A 23,540-nucleotide genomic window follows, 5' to 3' on the forward strand; every position below is an offset into this window, starting at 1 on the left:
ACCCGTGCTCATTTTGCAGCTAGAATTGTTGATTTTACATCTTCCTGGTACTGTGCAACTAACTTAGTGGCCTCACCAAAATGAACAAGGTTCGTTACACAAAATAATGTCAGAAGGAAGATCGTCACACGCTGAGCTTACGTTTACACGCCGCAAGCTAAGCCTGCTTGACTAGCATGATGAAAACTTCGACGGGGGCGGGAGTCAAATTCCCTTTTGATTTCGAACGCATCGACTCCTGGCTTGTCTGGTTCGGCCTCTTCGAGGACCGTGCCTACGCTTCGGGTCTTTGCAAGACGTCGGCAGGCGCTAGGGTTCTAACTCCCCTTTACAGTACGAGCGCTGAGGCACCACCCTTCTCAACAGTTTCGGCCTAGACGCTGCCTGACAAAAAGACTGAGATGTCGTAATGAAGTGTTTCTCCGAGCACCTCCTACATCCAACGAACGGGGTTTACGAGTCCTCAAGGTATCAGCAGGCAGGACAGAGTGTGAATGGCTACTATGCCGAATTTCCCGAGCTAGTAGCCATTCACGCCTCATTTATGACAGATTCGTCGTAGAGTCTTCGATACGCACACATACCCGTCCGACCGGCCGTTACGCGACGCAAAACTTGGCTTTGAGGAAGCGTGGACAGGGGCCAGGCAGGCCAAAGAAGCGGAAAAAGAGAGAAGCTGTCGCGGAAGTGGAAAACGAGCTTCGGACATTATCGGCATTGACGCGGCAGTCTCGTTGGTCCACACCTCGCCGGAACAAGGCAACAAAGCACGCGAACGATGCGTCGGGCAGTTCCTCTAGGCACAATGGCGACGACAGTTCCGGCCACTACTGTAACCGAGCAGCTCGAGCACATTTGGGTTGCCCGACTAGATGGTTGTTGTGCAACTATCGTTAGCTATAGTTAGCTACCTATAATCGTGTTCCCCTTGTCCCAACGTTTGCCACAGTTGAGGGAATCGAAACTTAATTTCAAATATTCGTCCCTTAAGAAATGTTTTCAGTACAATCCGAGAAACCCCGTATAATCCGCACAAGACACGGTAAACAAAAAAAAGTTGATGCTTTGTAAATTGACTGATTACTGGCGGCGTGCGGCAGCCAGGCCCGCCGGACCTTTGCGTGGCAACCGAAGCCCCTTTGGCAAGACTCACGGCTCTCGTGGGTGATGTTGAGCAGCACCCTTAGCACGGAGAGGAGGCAGGAAAAGAAGACGGCCCCGGGTCCCTGGGTGTTCTGCAGCACCACCGAGGTGGTCTGGCTCTCGCAGGGTTTGGCTACGTCTGCCCCCCCGCCCTGGCCTGCAGGGGCCAGCTTCACGTGGTGCACCATCAGACTCGACTGGCACAACAGCAGCAACCTACAACGAGAACAAGTTAGCGCAAAAAACTGCCGGCTCCTTTGCCTCAGTTCAAATGAACTGAGCCATTGCACACTCTATTGCACACAGACTACACACAACCGTTCCAAGCCGCCACACAAAGTGAGGCAAAAGTGCGCAGATGATGATGTCATCCGACGTCGCAATTTTCTTGCTAAATTTGCCGGAGAAATGCTTCTGCCAAATTTAATGGGTAAACGTCAAATGTCACTCAAAAGTGACACCCCGATTCCCCACTAAACTTTCCGGGATGCGTTTCCTGCTAAATGTAGGGAGCCACACTGCACACGCACCAAAATCTGCTGTGAAACCTCACCAAGCATTGCTGTCGCTATATGAAGATGCTTGAGGTAAGCACCTGTTTTTGACCGAACTAGCTGAACCAGTTCTCATACTAGTTCAAGTGGCCTTCGCACGAAGGTGGAATCTGCGGAGGTACTTCCATGACGTCTGCAGTAGGCGCAACTCCATAACCAGCTTCGCCGTTCGCACGAACGAGGTGCGGGTGAGAGGGATGTCCGTGTTTCCGGTCAAATTTAGCGGCTTCTGCTCTCGACGTCGCTATGGGTGAATCTAGCAGTAGGTAGTTTCGACACAAAAGACATCATAGTTTGTGTACGATGTGTGCACATTGCTTGTATCAAACGTTTTTGTGTATCGTGGCGTAAATAAATAGTTAGCACCGTAGTGACACGAAGCCTCTATGCACTCCTCCTACTCAGCACCAGGAAGGCCTCGTCGATCGTCGACCAGCACAACACAGCGAACCTGAGCAACATCATTCCCCGCCTCCAACAAGCACTTTTCTATTACAGATGTCTTCATATGTGGTGTGCACTGGAACGTCGATAATGTAAATTGCCAGGCACAGTGTAGATAGGCACGGTGTAGTGGGAAGGCCAATTTCAGATAAAGATTTGTATAGAACCTAGCATAGCCGCATCAGTTCGACTAGCATAGTTGCATCAGTTCGACAGACTCTGGTGCCCTACCTGATATAAGAAGCCACCATAAGGGAATCCTTGTACTCCAACAGGTACATTTGGTTGTCGCTGTTCATGTAGGTGACCTGAAACAGGGGGAGAATTCAATGCTTGATCGCTTGCAAGAGCTGAAATATGCCATTCATCATTAAAAGTTACCCTGCAAAATCTTCTTCAACGGAACTGAAAATTCCCCTCTTCTCTATGAAGAGGAAAGGGAAACCTTTTCTTTTTTTTATGAACTGTTACTGGGGGCAGGATATAAATCCCAATTTTGCACAAGAGCAATGTTTGGGAGGAACTCATGAACAGACCTTCGCTCTTTCTTAATAACCGGCGGATCGGTGACCGAACATGCTAATGCACTGCAGCTCGGAACATGTGGAGCAAAAGCTCAAGCTGCAGAGCCCAGAGATCCTGGATTCAGTTGCCACCACTGCCCATTTTGGCCTGGATAAGCACCGTATTGGCCCGCGGTCATGGATTACTACTACTGCGTGATGCATGTTAAAGACTTCAGGCTAGCAGTAGTAGTACTGCACTGGCTAACCTTCTCATCTTGGGCAAAGACAAAAGTCAAATTGTCCGCAATATATACCTTCTTTTTTCCACTCGCCGCCTAGGCGATAATGTGTTTTCAAGAGAAATAAAACTTCTTACACAATTGCACCATGCTTGTTACACAATTGCAACTGAAACCACCTGTTTCAGTTGCAAATTGTGCCAAAGCGTCACGCAACATCACATGTGCAGGGGTGAGACAGGTGAAACGGGTTTTGGAGCAATTCTTGGAGCAGAAAAATCTGGATTTTGGAGCCACTTAGGAGCACAAAATTCTCGTTTTGGAGCAGCAGTTTATGCATTTTGGAGCAACTTCGAAGCACAAAAGTCTACAATTTGGAGCAGAGAGCAGCTTATCAGCAATTTAAACCATGAAAAAATCACATATAAATCACATAAATCAGATTTTTCTTTTTTAATCATTATTTTTGTCTACCCTGGTTCCAATAAGTCATCAGCGCCTATACGCACCAAGATAAAAAGAAGAAAAAAAAACGGAAAAGGCAAATGCGCGTTGTATGCGCATAGATGAGGACAGGAAACACAGGCTTGCTGCAAAGTTAGCTGGGCACCAGGTACCTCAAGCTTATACCAACTAGTGCCAAAGCACAATTGTAGTGCAGAACTTTTTAAAGCGGTGATCCGAGATCATGAAAAGGGGAGCATGGTTTACTACAGGGGTTCTCAAACTTTTTGGTCTCACGGAACCCCAGGAAGCCTCAAAAACTGCCGCGGAACCCTCCTCCCCCCCCCCCCCCCCCTCCTCCATATTTACCGACCGAGAAGCAACAGATGCACAATTGTAGGCAGTTTTGCTTGTGTTGCTTCCCATATATCCCCACCATATCAATTGCGATGTCAGTACAAAGTGAGATGAAGGCGCTTTGCATGGTCCTGCCGTGCAGCCTGCGCCATGGGGGGGGGGTGGTTGCAATTTGGGTGTTCGCGAAACCCATGAGACCAGCTCGTGGAACCCCTGCTTTTCCGGAACCCAGTTTGAGAACCCCTGGTTTACTACAACCAGACATCTATCGGACGCTCGTAGAGAGCACGTGCAGATAGAAAAAAACTCTCCACAAAAGTGAGTCACAAGGTAAATAGTGAAGTGGTAGAAAAACTATGAGCACCACATGCACACTAAATACGGGTGTGTGACCGATTCATTCGATTGCTCATGCACTGGAAGCACGCGTGTGATAACCGAAAGTACTAACGGCGACGGCGCCGTCCATTTTGTTGAGATTACAGACACGAATGAACAATTACACAATGGAGGCGTTCAATAGCACTTTTAAGAACAGAATTACCCTCAAAACGAAATACTAGGTCTGCTCATCTTGATAGCCTGTGAGTCGTACCTCCCGCGGCCAGACACTTAGACCGCGTGACAGCGCACCGTTAGTATGCAGTCACAAATGACAGCCGAAAGTAGTAGGAAGATCGGGAAAAGACCACGTATCATAGGTATAGAAGGGTACTACAGCTGAAATCTTTGAATCCCGTGGTTGCTTGCACAACCCTGTACCTGTGCAATGTACTTTACTACGACGAGATTGTATGTTGCCAACCCGGTTGCTTGCACCCCCCTGTACCCGTGCCATGTACTTTACTACGACGAGATTGAATTTTGCCAACCAAGCTCTCGTTTCCCGCTAAATCTAACGTCGCCGCAAACTTTTTTTTTTTTTTAGTTTTTGAGTGATTTTGGCGCAGTGTGGCGCAATTTCAACCGATTTTGCGTTTTTGGTGCAACTAGGCACAGAAAATTGGGTTTGTATCAAAATGGCGCAATTGGCGCAGATGTCACACCCCTGCACGTGTACCGGTACCGACCAAAAACCGCGCACTGCCAACATGCCCTTTTTTATGGATCTGACTCAGCTTGGCTTTAAACCTGACATAAACCAGGGTCTCCAAACTGCCCTTTCCAGGCAGTTTGGAGTCTTTGTAGCTCTTGCGGAATGCACCACTGTGTCGTCACCACCATCGAACAGCGTTTCTAGCCTCCAATCAACAGTCTGCATGGCGCCCGTGCTTTCCTTAGCTGTCTGGCAAGATCGTGAGCTTCGACAACAAACGGAAAGTTGATTTCATACTTCTTTAGTTCATAAATTAAATGACTAAGTTCAAATTTTTTTTTTTTCACAAAAACTTTGTTAAAGAGGAGCAGTGTTCGAAAAGTTGTTTGCTGTTGTTGAGTATTTTCAGGGCTCGGCAGAGATACTCCAAAAAGTATTCGGAAATACAAATACTAAGATACATGCGTTTTAATGCCCAAATACAGATACTGAGATACATTTGTCTCTTGTGTAACGGGACATACCTGAGATACTTCTGTAGAAACAACGAAAAAGTATTCCGGAGTACAGATACAGATACTTGTAGAAATATATTTGTTCCCGAACAGTGCTACGTGGGGAGGGTGTAGTTGGCGGCGAATGCGTAGGGCAATTTATGCTTGTGCTCTTCTTTTTGTGCCAATTTATGCACCACCCCTTACCTTGAACTCTTCAATTATGATTAATGCCACTAAAAAGCATGTCACCCCTGTTAAACCACACAGTGACAGAACGGTAAAGACTGCGTACCAGGCTTGACAAAAGGCGTCTGCCCGAAATGATCCCTTGACGCGAGGGCGCACCTAAAATTGTTGTCTTATATGCTTCTGAGTCACCCAAAGTGTGGGGAGATCGGTCAACAGGGCCGTACTATTCTCCACTCAACTCCTCAGCGTTCGCTCTGCTAAATTGAAAATGGAAATAATGGAGGGCTTTTAAAAGGAGCTGATTTTGTTATTCTTGCAAGTAACCTTCTTTAAACCTTAGATTATTTCTATGTTGGTGACCGAGATGGATCATGTTATGGGGCGGGTTCATATCATAAATTCGGAAGCAACTTGCACGAAACAAATGTTTTTCTTTCTCTTATAAATTTTTCTTAAAAAGGACAACAAATGTATAAAGATACTTAAGTCTGGCAATATATCGCGATACAAGTGATACATCTGAAATGTATTTCACTGCTGAGTTACAAATACATTTTTCAAATGAACCTCGATACAGAGATACAGATACTCAAAAGTATCTCAAAGATATTATTGCGATATATTTGAATCGCGATACTGCCCAGCCCTAGTCAGTTTGTTCATTGGTTGGCACATTATAATCGAGCTCCGATATTTGCCACAGCCGACAATGTTACCCCCCAGTAAAAAATTAATTTTTCTCAAAAGTCCTTCTACAGAAATGTTTTCAGCCTAAAGAAGTGACAGCCACATACTGTCTTGTGTGCTATACAGTATAGACCACTTACAACGTAACCGCTTATAGTGCAGGACCGGGTATGACGCGGTTTTTTTAAACCACCGGTTCGCCTCCCATAGAACTCCATGTAATTACATACCGCTTAAAATGCAGGCGCGCGAAGGGAAATACCGGTTATAGTGCGGTTTCTGGCACAGCCCGCCGATCGCGCCGACAACCGGAGCAGCGAGCACGCTTCCCTGTGCGACACTAGATAACGGCGCTGACGGCGCGAGCCACAAGCGGAACTCGCGGGGCACGGAGGTTGCTTGAAGGAGCGGGCAGAAGCGAAGAGAGAGGCTTTAGTTGCCATAGCGACGGAGGGACGCACGCGCGTCCCTCCGCTGCGTTGGAAACAAACCGCAACGACAGACCAATCGCAGGTCGAGAAGTGTTCGCGCGCGTTGCATGCCGGTCGCGGGCCGGCTGCTTCTATCCGCAAACATGGCGTCGGTTGTGATCGTCGTCGTAGACGGCGTTCATCTCATCATTCGCGTAAAAGCGCTATCCTTGACTGTGAACTTTCGTTGTGTGGCGCTATGATAACCCAGCACATACTAGAAGGGAAGATCCACCTTACTCGTGCGGCGATGTCGTGGCGGCGCTCTCAAGACGGCAGAAACGCCCGTGTCGTCGTGTTTGTTTACTTCGACTACAGTGGTGATTTCTAAGCATTTGTGTCCTCGAACATCGCCCGGATTTCTTATTTGGCGCATTTCATGCGTGTGCTCAAGTTCAATGTATTACTGGTGCGTACCGTATGAAGGATGCGAATTTTCACGCGTTTTCATCTCCGGAGAAAAGTGATTAGGGTTACCAATCCTGAACGCTCGCAACGTCCGTCCGCAACCCGCGACGCCGTTAAAAGGCTGCGCCAGGCAAAAGCCGCTCATTTCTTTCAAAATGTGTGACACACTTGAGACAGAACTGTACTAGTCTGGTAAAATAACGACTTTCCTCAAATTAAGCTTTCTTTTTCATCTAATAAAATAAATTCTTTTACAAAGGTAAGTTGTCTCATGGCATGTATTTTGGCCCGAAAAATTTATGTTTTGGTTATAGCGCGGTACCGCTTATAGTGCGGATTTTCGCGACTCCCGCGACATACGTTATATGTGGTCTACACTGTACTCACTAACAGAGTAGGAAAGGCAGGGAGGTGATTCAGTTGTCCCCCTTCACGGCATAAGATATATCGAAGAGGACAAAAAGCACAGCAAATGCCGCAATGCGATAGACCAAATAAAATCCTATTAGCGCGTCCGAGTAGCGCGATGACAGCACAGCAGAGGTGGGTCGCACTATCTCTCCACGAGGCGCGGTGCCGCCGGGGACAAGATGCGCTCCGATAGCAAACCGAAACTTAAAAACCCCTCGAATTCTTGCGGTTTTTCAGAAAGCCGTAAAATGTTTTGCGTGCATTCTATCGTTCTGCAATTTGTTGATTTAGCGTTTTTTGATGGTGCTGAGCAATTTTCTAATTGAAACCATGCCCTTAAACACAATATTAAAAAAGTTTATTACACAAAAATAGTTAACAATCTAATTATCCCGGACTTCAATCATTTTCCTAAATAGGCCCCTGGCCCAGGACCAAAATGACACAAGCCTTCTTTTGTTGCAAAGCATAGTTTTTGCAATATCGAATTTGTCAGCCTTTCGTGAAACACCCTGCATATATCTTGCACCGTGTCCCACCTCCAACACAAGCTTTATACATTTGATGACGCTTTGGTGGCTCACGAGCCTCGAGCATGTGCGCGCAGCAAGAGTACAGCGAAATGCAACGAGCGCATGTTGGAGGCCGGGCATTCAAAAGACACGCCCCGCCGTTCTCACCTGGTTAGTGACTATAGTATTTCTACTAGGTATGTTACAATTTGCTGTACAATGTGTGGTAGAAGATAGAAAAGACTTTGCGCTTTCACTTACGTTTTCTAAGACACGAGAACACCTGTCGATCTTTCTGAGCTTTTCCAGTTGAAACTCAGTGGGACTCTGGAGTACGGTCACATTTTCTCCAAAATAGAATAGGCAGTCTCTCACTGAAAAAAAGAATACAGAAAGGATGCATTGAGTTCAAGAACTCTCATGCGTGTCTAAAGAAAACAAAACAAAAAAAGAATCACAAAGTGAACAGGCAGAGCATGCATGAACAGATAGTAGATAGCCCTACATAAAATTTTCTGAAAACTAATATCTTTTAAAATTACTTTAATAAAAGAATACAAAGAACTTAGAAAACTGATATTGGACACTACACACAAAAGTTTATGAAACAGTATAAACTGAGATTTGTTCCTGCAGTCCAATGCTTCCTAGTCCTTCTTTCAAGGGGAGGAGTAACTCACCAGTGTTTACTATGTGCGTGAGTCCTCCTTGTAACCGCAACTCCTCCTTGAACCATTCCCCGGCTCTTCTAGACGTCAAACTTAGGAGTGTCTCGAGTGCTAGAGTTCCAGTCTAATAGGAGCATAAAAAAAAAAAAAAGAACACAGAAACGGTCAGTCATTTTTTGTGAGACAAACATGCACCAACTTTCAACAAACACAAAAAGACAAACTACAGTAAAACCTCGTTTATTCACTCCCTGCTAATTTGGAAATTCGGATAAGTTGAACTACCAATCCGGTCCCGTCAAAACCTGTGTATTAGTCAATGGCACCAGACGCTCATTAATCCGGAGGGAGTGTGGCGCGCTATGGTTAATTCGGACGAATTCGGCAGGTGGCGCAAGCTACCGTCCGTTCCAAAGGGTATGACCGCTATCCATCCGAGGTGCACACGTGGTTTCCGGTTTTTCCCATGGTTCTTCGGTCTTCCGGTTCTCAGTGTTTTGCAACAGTTTTGCTTTGGACTGCCGTGCATCCGTGCGCTAGTCTCTTGGCGTAGAGCGGCAGAAGTACAGCTGCAACGGAAAAAGAGTAGCACAAGTGACCGATGATCGGAGTGGCAAAATAGCGACACACGGCGCTATTGTTCCAAAATGCGCCGATAGTCGTGTTAAATGCCTCAACGTGGGGGTGGCCGGCAGAAAGCAGCCCATCCTAAAGCCCACCCCATTTTAACAGCTATCTTATCCCTCAATTTTCTGCCAGCCACCCCCGCGCTGAAACATGCAACATGGCTGGTGCTCTCCCTATCGGCGCACATGGGAAAAAATAGCGCCGCGTATCGCTATTTTGCCACTCCGGTCATCGGTCACTTGTGCTACTCTTTTTCTATTGCAGCTGTACCAGGCCAAGAATGTAGCAATGAAAGTAGAAATCACTTGTCTCTCAACAACAAGTGATGGAAAGTTACGACGTCAAGAGAGGCATTTTGGCCACGTACATCAAAAATAAGGCCGAGACCCTACAGGCTTTTGAGAGCGAGAAGTTCAATGCGAAAAGAAAGCGGCTGCGGAAGGTGGTGCACCCAAAACTAGAAGAGGCCTTTGCTGCCGTGGATCGTCAGCGCACAGGATACGCAGTTCTGACAGTGCAAGTGCGATGGAGCACCTGACCGCGAAAGTTGTCGTCTCCGCCGAAATGTCATCCAGAAAGCAGGCGGCAATAACAAATTTTTCTCAAGATAAAGATATGTCACAGGGAAACGTTATCACAAAGTTTTCTTTGTCCTTTTGATATTTCGACTTTCGGATAATTTGGACATTTTTGCCGGTCCCATGAGATCCGAAGTAAGTCTTTTACTGTACTGCAAGTGACTAAATATATTGAGGTGTGTACAAACACTGCTCTGGCTTATAATGCAAAATCTGTTTTAAGGGTGGATTTAAAGGGGTACAGAAACAAAATGTTCGCACTTTTATTTTTTTGTTTAGATTTGGTCCATGCTGTGCCGGCCCCCCAGAAACACTAGCCTAGACTAGTGTTTCTGGGCTGCAGGGAGGGAAGTCAAGAAAACTAATTTTAAAACGAATGAACAGATCTTAAAATTGCGTCTAATGCAAGTCTGTGAAGCTCCGTTGGAATGCCGTCACGTCATGAAGCTCCCAAGGAAGCAGCGCCAGTTCGCAGCAGTATGGCTCTCTTGTGGAGTTACTTAGTCCTGAATGTGGCTTGGCGGAGAACGCTCATAAGCTGAGACTACAGCAAGAGCGACAAGTGCGAGCTAGCGTGCACTCCTGGCTTTGAGACATGCATTTCTAGCACGAGCGCTCAATCATTCTGCAGAACAACGCTTCAAAGCAGCGACCTCGAGCTCTCGTGGTTGTGGCATTGGCTGCAATTTAAGCTTTACACTGCTTCTGCAACATGCATTCCACACTATCGAGATCACCATTGTTTGCAGACGTTGGTACGAGCTTGATCTGAGGATGCGGAGACCTTTGTCAGGCCAACCATATGCCATTGCTGGGTACTGACGGTTCTTTCTGCTTACTGGTTCCCTAGAGCCACTACTTCTGCGGTAAGAAACTAACACGGTGAAGCAAAAGCATAAAATACCAGCATGGCCGCAAAATGATGTTAAGGGCGAGCTATGTATAGGCCATAGGGCGTACAGTTCTCGAATATTACTACTAGACGAGATTGTCAAGCATTGACACCACCAAGTGGCAAGGCTCGCAACTAGAGTACCCCTGACAGTGCGAGAGCTATTGACATCACAAGCGCGATACACATTACGCTTCTCGCAGGCTTACTCTGAAGCGAAGGGTAGAGAGCTTGCACTCACGTCATTTCGTTTCCGTGCCCCTTTCAAGCCAAGAGTGCCACAAAATGTTGTAAGAAAAATTGAGCAGGCCCGCGTGAACCCTTTGAGTGCCGCGCTTCCCTGCACACTCCCTGCCGCGCCCGAGTATACTCATTTCGGGTTCTCAATTTACACTACTCCCTGCATCTCCCGGTTAAAGGGCCCATGAAACAAATTTTGGGTTGGTATAAATCACTTTAGATTGGGATTTTACTAATAGCACATCGTTCAGTGGGTCAAAAGAAAAAATGTAGAAAGTCAAAAGCCTGACTTTCAGTGCGAAAATTTGAAAACACAGCGGACTATTTCGTACCTCCTCCCCTTCGTAAGCTCGCTACCTTTTTACTGTGATACATCCGCGGTCCCAAACACGCGTCATCAAGTCCAAACGCACGTCACACGAAACCGGACCTCACTTAGTCCCTTCACCCCTAAGCTGACATTGTGGTGGAAGCTACGCGCTTGCCGGACTAACCAGCCGCCTCCCTTTCATCACCTGACCTCATTCTCTGCGCATGGGTATGCGCGAAGGAGCGTGATCACGTGGCAAAAGTGTGGCTGGCCCAACGAGCACATAGCTCCCACAGCACTGTCAGCTTCGGGGTGAACGGGTTGGGGAAAGCAACTTTTGTCTGAATTTTGAGCGACGGGCTAATCTTCTAGGGGGACAATGGCTCTGTCCGGGTGCGCAAACCAGATTCCGAGCAGGAGGGGCCTCCTCGCTTTTCGTCTTCTTGAACTGTTTGGTGGAATGCGCGATTTATGAGTTGAGGAGGAAAGCTAAACAGGGAAAAGTTGGAAAAGCGTTTCATGACCCCTTTAAACTCCGGCTAACAGTATTTTTCTGAACAGGAAGTGCCATCTATGGACAGCCAATTGAATCAATGTTTTAAGTGGTGGTTTCGCCTCTTGACGGCAAGTGGAGATTTTTGTAAAGGGTAAAGGCAACTTCCGTATGCATTGCCGCATCAACATTCTTTTCCAATGGCGAATGGACGTGCTTCGACTTCGCGCTCCGTGACGGATGCTGAAATACAGGAACTTCTAACGAATTCAGAATCTGATGACAGTGAAACCGAGTGTACTTTGGAGAGTGACAAAAGCGACGACTCGACACCACCTGAGAGACTACTCAAAAAGAAAAAACTCGACGACACTGGCTACAAGCGGACTGCAGGGCTCCCATTCTTCACAGTTTTGACTCGTCGTCTCGTCACCTCAGGTGAACTGGAGTACTTTGAGCTCCTATTTCCCCCAGATGTTGTGGATGTAATTGTTGCGTAGAGAAACCTTCATTACCGACAAGTGATCGCTTCGTGTTCGCCGTCTGAGCAGTCGCGCATGCAACAATGGAAGAATGTCCCCGCAAACGACGTGTACATGTTTCTGGCAGTGACAATGCTAATAAACATACACATTGAAGCATGTAAACGAGTTATTACGCCCAAAATAAATTTGTTCGTGCAGTAAAAAAAACAACCCGGCGCAGTGGGACTGTCGGGCCGAAAAAAACCCGGCACTTAAAGAGTTAATTAACAGTACAGTCACAGTGATAGCTGCGACAGGTCACGACGAAGTCCCAGGGCATCTGCATCACGTGCATGAACAAAAGCGTTTGGAACAAAATAGACATCTCACCATGTTAATCCGAACGCGTTCGTTTCTTTTTTTTGTTCCGAAGGACATGAAAGCGTGTCTCCTGTCTCGAGCCCTTGGGATTGAAAGTGTTATGACGGCATTTCGTTATTGACCATTTCTTTAACACAAAACATTCCTTGACTAGGTCTTCGGCATTTTGTAAAGTCCAAAAGTGAATATTGGATAAGAACAAGGTCACGAGGCTCGACACTGACTGGTTTTGAGTAGGTGGGGAAGGGAAGAGGCCATAGAGTTAAAAAGAAGTGTTTGCATGAGGCGGGGTTCAATCCCAGACCATTTAGATTATTGAGCGAGTGTCTTTTCAGCATGTCACGACACATCACCTTGAGTTGAGGTGCAATTTGGCGGGAAAGCCCTGTGGTGCATCCGCTCTGTATCTGACAGATAGCAATTTGACACCCTGTCACAGGTTTCTAAAGCCCAGCTTAGTGCCCGTATCTACATTCCAGGAATCGCTATCGAGTGTGTATGCCACGCGTTAAGCCAATCGCTAAACTAACCAATAAAGAGTGCCGAGAGTGTAGATGCCACATGTTTCACGTTCAACACAATTGCCCAGCAATTTGCTATGCCTTTTTTCTGGGAATTGGGTGCAGTAGGCATTAAGTGCTACAAAAACAAAATAGACATCTGACATTTTTGTTCAGAACACTTTTGTTTCTTTTTTTGTTCCGAAGCGCCTCTCCTGGCATTAGCTCTTGTCACTGACAATGACACAACATTTTGTTAGCAGATAACTTTTTTTTTTTTTTTCTAGAGAGCGCGTGCAGTGGGCATTGGGTACTAATAAAGACTCGGTGTATAGAGCAGATTGTTAACGCTGTCGCATAGCTCAATGGCAACGCCTCCGCTTCACATAGAGCAGATCGATAATCAATTCCTGCAGGCAACCTTTTTCAAGGGTTTGTAGGGTGTCTGACGACGGACAACCTACAACTTCAATTATAACATCAAGGTCGAAGACAACAACTACTACAACATCAAAAATGGACGTCATTTCCAGTAGTGGGAAGAGCCCGTAACAGCTATCGCTGTAGAAGTATGATAGAACGGTTAGGAGTCTTTACAAAAGACTGCATCGCTCAGCAGGAATTCAACTAATGACCTCACACTCAGGAATCCAATACCCGATACCCTATTCCCCACGCTCAGCTTTTTTTTACAGTGGAGCTGTTAAGGGCTAGGTTCCACAGGATCGTGTCCGGTATCAAAAGCCTGTCGACACAAACCTACCTGGAAAGCTACCGCCATCTATGAGCGACGGCAGCAAGCACACAACCAGTCTGGTTGCCGCCGTCACTCGTAGATGGCGGCAACCTTTCCAGCTATCATAAAAGAATGAATAGTTGGGCGCGTTGGTGGGAATTCATCGTAGGAAACAGCGCGAAAAACAGATGACGACAAAGCAGAAGCACACGTAACGGGCGCAGAGCTCGTCACATGTTTCTTCGTCCTCGTCTGTTTTGCGCGCTGGTTCCTACGCTCTTATCAGTTTCGGTTTGGACTTGGGATGGGTCGGCCGCATGCCCTTTCGGGGAAAGAAGACTGGCTGCGGAAGGAGCCGCGACGTACGCAGCAGCGCGAATGGGTCCGCAACCACCGCAAAGCCGCTGTCGCCTCGACTTCCACTGCGTCGAGCGCTGATTCCCTTGCCAAAGAAGAGCACATCGCTCGCTTGGAAAGCCTCCGCCGAGAACAGAACCAGCGACGATCGTGCCACGGAGGCCAAGCGCAAGCGTGAGGCCTGGCGACTGCACTCCACGCCGGCTGTACAGTTCCTGGCGTGACGGTGAGGTTCCGGAAGGAGTTCGTGGATGACCCGTTTGGCGTCATGTGCGCCGTGTGCGACTGACTCTGGTTCGCCGGAGACGTATCCACGATCGACAGCGTGTCAGACAAAAAGCGGGAAATGGGCGCGTGCGCTGGGCGCGTGCGCGTTGCGGCAGTTTTTTGAGTACAGCTCCGCTAGCCTTTGTTTTTTTTTCACGAGAGTGGAAAGGCTGAACGTTTTTTCCTCCGGCTTTCGTGTGCATGGTTTTAGTTGTAATATATGCAGTATTCCTGCTGCTGCAAAACTGTTGTCACCATAAAATTGGGAGGAGGTAAAAGAAAATGCTGCACATTCTGCGTCCCCCAATTTTATCCCAAGGATAAGGTTGGGGGATGCAGACATATTAGAATTTTAGTAGGTTTCTGCCAAATCCAATGGATTTTCTTCCTGGTGTCAGGAGAGCACGTCTACCAGTTTGGTGTGTCCCTAGGGGAAAGCTCTCCCAATAATCATCCAAGGACTGCGATAGAAGTACCAATGTCAATACCACCATCTGAACAGCCGCAACAGTGTTTCTGTGCAATCGGCATAAATTCACCAAGTCACCAACTTGCCCACCTAAGATGTCTTTGATGGCGTACCATAATGTGGGTTCCACCCAGTTAAAACAAAGCAATGGTGGAACACTAGAAAGTGCTAGGGTTCTTGCACTTTCATTGTGGTAATTCTGGATTCATCTCATCAGCGTGTCAGAGGAAGTTTGTTTTCCAGAAAACATAACAGAGGCGGAGGGCGGTGATGCAGCAGGACTCACATTGACTCTGTTTAGGTTGAGGTGCTTGGCATGCCCCTTCTGCTGCATCTGCTCACAGAGCTGCTGGACCTTTTCCCGGTGCCTCTCCATGAGCTCGGAAGAGGAAGACGAGGACGAGGACGGGGTGCTGAGTGGCAGCCTGGCTGTGCCCTGCTGCTGGGGGTCTGACTCGAAGAGCTGCAGCATCAGGGACAGCGTTGATGCGTCCAGGTCCATCGTCAGCCGGTCTTGGCTCAGCACAAAAAACAGAGTCGCCGTGCACAGCGACAGGCACTGCGGACGACAACCATCGGACAGAGTGAATAAAGGAGTTCCCATGTAATCAGCCGGAATACTTCTCAACCTGAGCTTTACTGGAATAACCAGATGTTCCACAGGCTGGAGCTCAAGTCCTCCCGAGCTGAACACGAGCCTCAGCCGATTACAAACACAACATTCGCGTCAAATACATGCCGCGGGCTGGCCTCCGGTAGGCGACATAGAAATCACGACGCTATGGTCTCGTTAAAGCCCATTCACACAGCAACATTTGACTATGTTACATTGTGATATAGCCCCAAGTCACCGATACACTTGTGCCAAGTTCCTCGAGTAGATTAACATGCTTTGTGAGAAGCACAATGTCCCAGTGACTCGCAGCGTAGCTCGATGCGGGTCCTGTTAACATAGTCAAATGCACTGAAACATTACTGCGTGAGTGTACCTCTATCTTAGAGGTGTTGGGTGAGGGAAGAGAAGAAGCACATCCTTCGGAAGTAATGGGAAGCCACAAAATAAAAGGGACAAAGCTGGGGTGTACGACTGCACGGGACGTGAACTTCCTGTCCCACTCCCGCTAGAGCGCTACACTCGGGAACGGCTCTATGTGGCTATGCAGTCGAAGCTAAGTGCACACGGGCGCGCGAGCACCTTGGGTGCAGATCGAAGCAGTGCACATGCACTCTTCAGTTCCGAAACGCCAGAGAAAGTTGTCCACTGGTATAGCTTAGGCAGGGCTTTCTTTCAGAGGTGCTACGCACGACGGTATTTGTGCTGTCAAGGCATGAAATGCATACCAATTTAATCTGCTCAACACCGCTGCAAAATAACACGCGGAACAGTCTGTTACCATTGCCCTTGCCACGACACGTAGTGTGGGAAAGCGGCAAAGTTTTCTCACATACAGCCACGGTTCCTCATATCGAGTGCAGCTGTTGAAATCAGCACAATAGGTGTTCTAGATGCATCAGATGCAAAAAGCAAAAAAGTAGAAACTGAATCATTGCGAATCTGCGGATCAAGCTTCACCTTTACTCTTTATTCAGAAAATTCCTGCACCTCCTGGAAGGCACTATTGCGGGGAGAAAATAACAATGCAAAGAAAGTTTCAGCATTTGCAGCACAAGCTATACATTCCTCTAAAGCATTCCAGTCCTTGAACGACCGGCCGTCACTTTGGGCAGATCAATCAAAGCAGCTCAGCTTGTCTAGTTCGAGATCTGGCAGCATCATGGCGCAAAACCATTCATGACCAACTGGGGGTTAGTGAAATAAAGTGCTTTGCGACTTTTGTGAAGTTAAGTTCGCTGCTCTTTCAATCGACAGCTGCATGAGAACTACCTTGACAACTGTTTTTAAACCAGTACTAGACCAGCATTTTTTTTTTCTCTTTGATGCAGCTTTTTATGATTAAAGATCAACCTACCATCAAGACAAAAGAAGGTAGGCCCTTAATAGTAATGAGCATAATCTCCGAGATTATCGAACTAACCCAAGCGCTCATTCTTGTCAGCCGCTACTCCTAGCACTCTGTTGCAAAGCAGTGAAGCCCAACACGGGTTTGTGCTAATAAGAGGCAGCACGAAGGCATGTGGCAGGCATAAAAAGAAGAAATTTTGAGGACACCTAAGCACTTTTTATGAGTTGTAAATGCAAAAGCATGAATGTCGTTCTTCCGCTCCCTTAGTTCGTCTGTGGTGTACTGGCATGGACAGCCACATTTCACTACTGCCGAGGTTGCGACCGCCGACGATATAGAGGCCTCAGGCGCCACCATGTTCCTTGACGCCGAGAGCACCAGAAGCGGCCGCAGCCCATGCCACGAGAGTGGCGGCCGAGCTCTCGTAAAGTGGCTGCAGCCCCCTCCTCTGGCAACGCCCGACACGAGAGCGGCAGCCGAGCGCGTGCTCTCGTGAAGTGGCCGCCAATGACTATCTATACTCCGCGACAACTTTTCTTGGCAATGCAGTGGACGGTACAGACACGCGTTCCATCTCCCATTCTGAGCGCTTAATAAAGCTCACGGGCTTTCCTCCTCTCCCTGAAAATGCCAAGAAAAGTCGCAAAGTATAGGAGCCGTTTTTCTCAGCCAATGGGAGAATGGGCATTTCTTTCGCATTTTTTGCGGTTACAGACGCCGCCCGCTCCGCTCCATGGGAGTTAATGCTTTCGCACTAATAATCAAGTGACCTCATCCGGAGTACAACGTTCTGGTTCTGTCTTATCACATTAGCCACCACCCTACTATTTTGCAATGCTTTCTCGCGACATTTAGCTCCCATATCGCTGACATTGTCCGGAAATTTGGACGTCGGCAATCCACTTGCCAGAGCATCCATTGGCCAGTGCTGTTGACGAGCAATTTCTATACTTCGTCTCACCTTAATTTAAAACGCAGTCGACGCTACAAGCCGATGGGACCAACAAAACAGCGGCAAGAGTTCGACATCATGGCATACGTCCATCTTCCTGTACATGTTCTTTCATCGACTACACAAATCAGGTGCAGCAAATGTCCCGTGACTTGCACTTTTAGTATGTGTGCTTGAGGTTGTACGTGTTCGAGCCTTTGACTGTACTCCGAGTAGAGATGCTGTCAAATACATATCTGTACCATTTTACAGCGGAGCTGTTAAGGGCTAGGTTCTCCAGGATCGTGTCCGCCAGCAAATAAATGTCGACACAACACTCCGGACAGCTACCGCCATCTATAAGCAACGGCGGCAACCAGACAACTGGCTTGTCTGGTTGCCGCTGTCCCTCATAGATGGCGGCAACCTTCCCAGTCTTTCCACTCTGGCTTGCCAACTTGCAGCCGGCCATTATTTCATTCCCACCATTGTACAGCTTCACTGGTCTTCCTTCTTCACCAGAGTGGAAAGGCTGAAAGTTTTTTGTTTTCCTCCCATTTCTCTGAATATTATAGCCCAGCAATAATAAATATTTTTATTTTTCGCTTTGCTTTCACCTATCTCGACACAGGTGTGCACAATTCTTAACAAAAAGGGCACTTTGGTGCAAGAAGCAGCAGACTTTCGTTTATGATGCAATTGGCGCAACACTTCCATCACTGTAATTGTGCTGCATGTACGTTCAGACAGCCGGAAGTTAGTCAACCTCAGTGCGTGTCTGGTGTCTCAGGTGTAGATGATAAATTTAGCTGGTGCTGTACCACCACCACCTGGGTTTTTTAATGTGCATCACATTAAAGACCTCAGTATAAGCATCATACCACATGCCAGTATGATGCTCATCCAAGTCAAAATGGGCAGGGCTTTTCTCCCTTTATGCTCTTTCACCTATAAATTTATGAGCAAAGCCTCATCAATACCGAACAGTTGCACACTCTTCGACAATTTCCCCAGTTCCTGCAAATATAAGCATGGCTCACTGCTATTCCCAACCTTAAGAACAGGCATGCAAATATACCTAAGCATGGCCCGCTGCAAATCTCTCACAATAGCCCAAACGCCCTCAGAACTCACAGGATCAGATGGGGCGTCGGTTAAGGCACTGAAGAACTTGGACATGATACCGTGGGCTCGTAGATGCATCCTGAAGGCTGGCACCATGCACTTGGATGCCAAGCTCACCACACTAGAAGAAAAGAAAGCCCACAGATACAATAAAAGGAAAGGCATGTTTGTTATAGAAACTTTCGGTACAAACAAGGTGCCCTGTTTAAGAGAAAAGCTGCCTCAAGCACCAAGAATTGCCCTGCAATGTTCCAAATGTGGTGTGACATTTGAGAGTACAGCCTTTACTAAAGATGATGCAGACCAATTTTACTTAACCTTAGAAGGTTTCCCTTAGCCTATATGTAACAAATTATTCATGGAACAAGCACTGTTCCAAAACTGCATCGTGGTTTCCAAAACCCACCATTGACAGCCAGCAGTAAAAAGAAAATCACCAGTATTCACCTCGAGATCGAACCGTGTCGCCACCGTGCGGCCGAAATCGGAAACGCGCGAAAGCGGGGATACCGCCGTGCGTCGTCTGCTACGGGCACGCTCGGAAGCATGGATCTCGACGATGCAAGCCAGTTTCAGGCTGAGCTTGACATTCCTTATTAAATTTTTATGTTTTTGTTGCCGTTTCTTCTTACTAAAGGTTGTGTTGTATCGTTTCCCATGGATAAAAATTCAGCAAAGCGATTATTATTAAGTCGGAAGCTTCCATAATCTTAGTGTGTTGGTTTGTATACAATCGCTGGTCCCACATATTTTTGTTATCTCGCACAAACCGTGGCTTTCATAAAGCACTGAATCTTGAGTGGGTCTGTGGTTCGAGTAGAAAATTAACCAGGCTGATCGTTATCCTTTAATAGACTAATCAATCAATGAATCCGTATGCTGATTTTTCGCCGGTCATAATGCGTGAAAGAGGTTAAAACTACACATTTTTTTACTGGTTTTACTATGCCATAAATGGCATATTGCATTCCCATTCTAAACTTTACATTGTGAGTCTTACATAAATATGAACGTGGGAATTAAGCCTTTTAAAATGAAGTATTTTTTTAGTTATTATTTATATTTAAACAGTGTAATCACCCTCGGCGAAATGACAAGCATGCTGAAGTGGTTCACCGTGCAAGCCTGTGCCACAAAAGAAATAAAGACGTAAAAAATATTGAAGCAGGCATTTTTTACTCCTTGTTGACTTTCTCCAGCACAAGATTCCAACTATCCGGCAAAAAAAAATTGCAATTAAAGCATTCCTTGAATAATCTGAAAGTTAATCGACGAACTGCCTAGTCCGGATATACGTTGGGTGAGGGCGGAGGGTGATCGGAAAGTCTCGTGAAGGTCGCTAGCCCTCATCAGTAAAAGAGTATCGCTGCGGCCGATGCTGTCTCTGTCGTGGTGCGCGTCGTTTGTTTGGGTTGCAAAGTCTACTGTGTTTGATTACAAAATTATGTAGGAGCAGAGGCTCGGTAAATCACACTCTACATATTTATTTACAATATTTACACTGTTCTTTTTTACTACCTCATCGAGGGGCCCTTCGCCGTTCAAGCGCTAGATCGCTGCCGAGAGCTGCCGCTACAACTTATATAGCCAGAAATTTATAGTATTAGCCTCTTGACATCCGCGGCCCTCACCAAGAAAATTGAAGCGGGTGAACCCACACTACCGAGAAAAGCATTTAATAGCAGGAACATTGCTGCGCTGCTCGGTTACACTTGTTTATTACAGTCACGGCATATATATTAGAAGAGTTTGTTTCACTTGTTTCAGTTGTCCTGTCAACCGTGCAGTTTGCAGAATTTAACTGGAAGAGACTCTCTCTCCTCATCGCAACGCAGTAGATTTGTTCAGACTCCAAAAAAACTTACACACACTATCGCACAGTAAAAGGGCAGAGGAACTAAATAGCATGGTAATTTCCAATACAGCGCTAACTTATCTTTATTCTAAATATGTATATTGCTGCAAAAGCTATAGAAGTTAAAAAATCATAGAAGCTGCGATTTCACAGCTTCTATGATTATGTTATCTGGGTTGGAATTTATTATTGTTTTTAATTCCCACGATGATGAACCAATACATCCATTTTAAAAGAAACAAATATTTAACATAAATATTCCAGTTCAGCTGGAGACAGGCATCAGTCGTGGTGATCCACGCTTTCCAACGTCTGCGTAGAGCAGACGGCGCACCCACAGAAGCGATTATATAAATTTAGGCCGCACGCTGGCAACACGATTCGATTTTCACTGAAGCACCGAACAGTACTGCATCCTTTTCCGCAAGAATTGTTTTCCCACCGATAGTATGCGACAAAATAAACGCAAGAATCTACGCCGTCTCGCGCGCGAACGTGGAGAGCCTATGGGGCGGCCGTTCTCGTATCCCCGCTTTGATGATGATGATAGCGCAACGGTAGCGCCACCTTTAGGTCGATCTTGAGGCCAATACTCTGTGCTACAAGTTGCATGGATACGAGATTATAGCTCCGAGGAATGTCTTGCTCGCACAAGCCCTTGTGCAGGGGACGTATACTCAGTTTCGCTTTAGCGAGAGGGGCAGAAGCTCCAAGCACAAGCATGTGACCCTGAACAAGGCTTGCACAGCGCAAGCATGCATACTTGGTAGGGACGCTGAAAGCCCAAAGCTCGCTCTTGTAGCTTGTGCCATGCTCACACCTAAAGTGAAACAGAGTACAATCTTGAAAGAGGGGTGTCTGCCTGTGTGTCTTTGCTAGCACTGCAGAAATATTGTAAAAAGTACCCGGTTGTCTTGAATGGAAACACCAGACTCCTGTAAAAGTCTAGAAAACAGTTATAAAAAAAAGCTCAAAACAAAAGTCTGTCACTTTCCAGTTTCGTGAAGAAATAACAGAGCTAATACCAACTCCAATACTCATAAAATACCAGGCAAGTGCCCACTCAAAATTTAGAGACAATCTCGAAAAAATGGGGGATGGGCGCTTGTCCGGTCATCAATTTGACATATCAATGTACTGTGCATATTTTCTCAGATCTTACAAATTTGGTTATGGGCACTTAGTGTGGTACGGGCGGATGCGCGGTATTCTATGGTAATGGCTGAAATCAGATTTCACTCGAAACCAAAAAAACTGCATTCATGCCACCTTGTTTTTTGTAATATTATCATGTGTACACACAACCAATAAATACGGCACCAGTTAGACAAATGTTTTACCAAGATATAGAGGATTAACATTTTTTAGGGAACGCTACGGAATTTTTACGCTGCTTTACTCCGTCTTACCTCAGCAAAGTGTAAGCTATGAAAGCAAGCTCCTTTCTTTAGAAGATGTCACAGCTGCCCAAATGCAAGTGTAGTAGAAACACACACCTACAGCAAACCCTGGGGGTGCAATCGGCTCTCAATAATTCCAAGTCACTTTATTCAAATTTTCGGTTAGTTCGAAGCAGGAGGTGCCATCCCGACAACCACTCATACAAGTTTAGGGGAAACAATGTGCAGTAATACTAAGTTTCACCTTTGGGACTGGTTAATTCGTAGGGTCTTTTTCTGTGCCCGACAAGTCCAGCAACTCCAGGAGCATGTGCCTCGCAATTATGCTGACCAAGCTTAGATCGCACCCGTGCACACTTTACTGCTTTTATCTCTGCGAGTAGTTGGCAAAAAGAGGGAACAAGCACGGTGCACGACAGTGCCCAAGCTATTTAAGCGGCAAATACGGAACAAGCTGAGCTCAACCAAGCCAGCATGGCTGCCGGCACAAGTGTCACTGCACCGTCCCCACAGAGGTTACAGAAGTGAACGTGGTTGTGCAGCAGGTATGGCCAATAAGCCTCGGTTTCAGGCATTACCTAGCCCTATGAGGTGTTTTTCCCATCGAATATATTGATGCCAACAAATATGCCATAGTTTGTGGTATGCTTTCAGACAGTAAAATTGTGAAAATCATGAAACCGATAGGCCCATACTCCATTCACCCTTAAAGGGACCATGAAATGACCTTTTTGCTTTTTCCAGATAACTTTTACATTAAACCGTCAATGTTCACTGAATGCCGAACAGGCATCCATTTTCGTCTCGGTTTATTAACTTCTACACAAAAAATGATTGAAATATCGACTTTTTCATTCTCTCCAACTGACCGCAAAACAAGCCGTGACGTAGGCCGTTTCCGGAACCGGAAGTTCTCTCGGCAGTAGGCGAATGGGAGTGTAAGCGGCAACGAGTTGGGGTGCGCCGGTAGGTTTTACTGCGCTGATGTCACCGACGTATTTCCTGAATCGGCGCCTCTCATCGCCGCATCGCAGCTGAGCGAAATTCAATGAGATATGTTGCGCTACAGCGACAGCATGGGACTAGACCCATACGCCGGTATGCCTGTTGGGAAGTGCAGCGAGTCTTCCGGTGAAGACTCCAGAAGTCAACCACCCCGTCATTGTTGGCAGAAGGGCCGGCCCGTGTCAGTCGTTTGCAAAGCGACGTAGATGGCGTTTTTCGCGGCCTCGGAGATGCAGGAGCGAGCCGACGTTAAAAAAGATACGTTTGAACTACGAGTGTCAGCAAGAGCCACGTAAATACCTGTTTACACTCGGAGCGGACGCGCGCGCTTGATGGAAGTCTTGTATTCGAGCTGTTTGTAAGCGCTTCAGGACTGTTCTT

At 46.8% G+C, this 23,540-nt stretch overlaps 1 protein-coding gene across 2 annotated transcripts in view; it reads right to left on the reverse strand.

Annotated features, from left to right (window-relative positions):
• LOC8037388 (wings apart-like protein homolog) overlaps positions 1–23,540 on the reverse strand; it is a 60,857-nt gene that overhangs the window by 18,013 nt on the left and 19,304 nt on the right. For both annotated transcript variants that reach the window (XM_029994009.3, XM_029994010.4), the window contains exons 7-12: positions 18,909–19,020; positions 15,166–15,438; positions 8,578–8,689; positions 8,159–8,271; positions 2,373–2,449; positions 1,154–1,359 (exon numbers count right to left, since the gene is read on the reverse strand). In XM_029994009.3, coding sequence (XP_029849869.2) covers positions 1,154–1,359; positions 2,373–2,449; positions 8,159–8,271; positions 8,578–8,689; positions 15,166–15,438; positions 18,909–19,020 — 893 coding nt within the window. The remainder of the gene's footprint in view (positions 1–1,153; positions 1,360–2,372; positions 2,450–8,158; positions 8,272–8,577; positions 8,690–15,165; positions 15,439–18,908; positions 19,021–23,540) is intronic.

This window comes from Ixodes scapularis, unplaced genomic scaffold (genome assembly GCF_016920785.2).
Source record: "Ixodes scapularis isolate PalLabHiFi unplaced genomic scaffold, ASM1692078v2 PGA_scaffold3__209_contigs__length_174095766, whole genome shotgun sequence".
NCBI lineage: Eukaryota > Metazoa > Arthropoda > Arachnida > Ixodida > Ixodidae > Ixodes > Ixodes scapularis.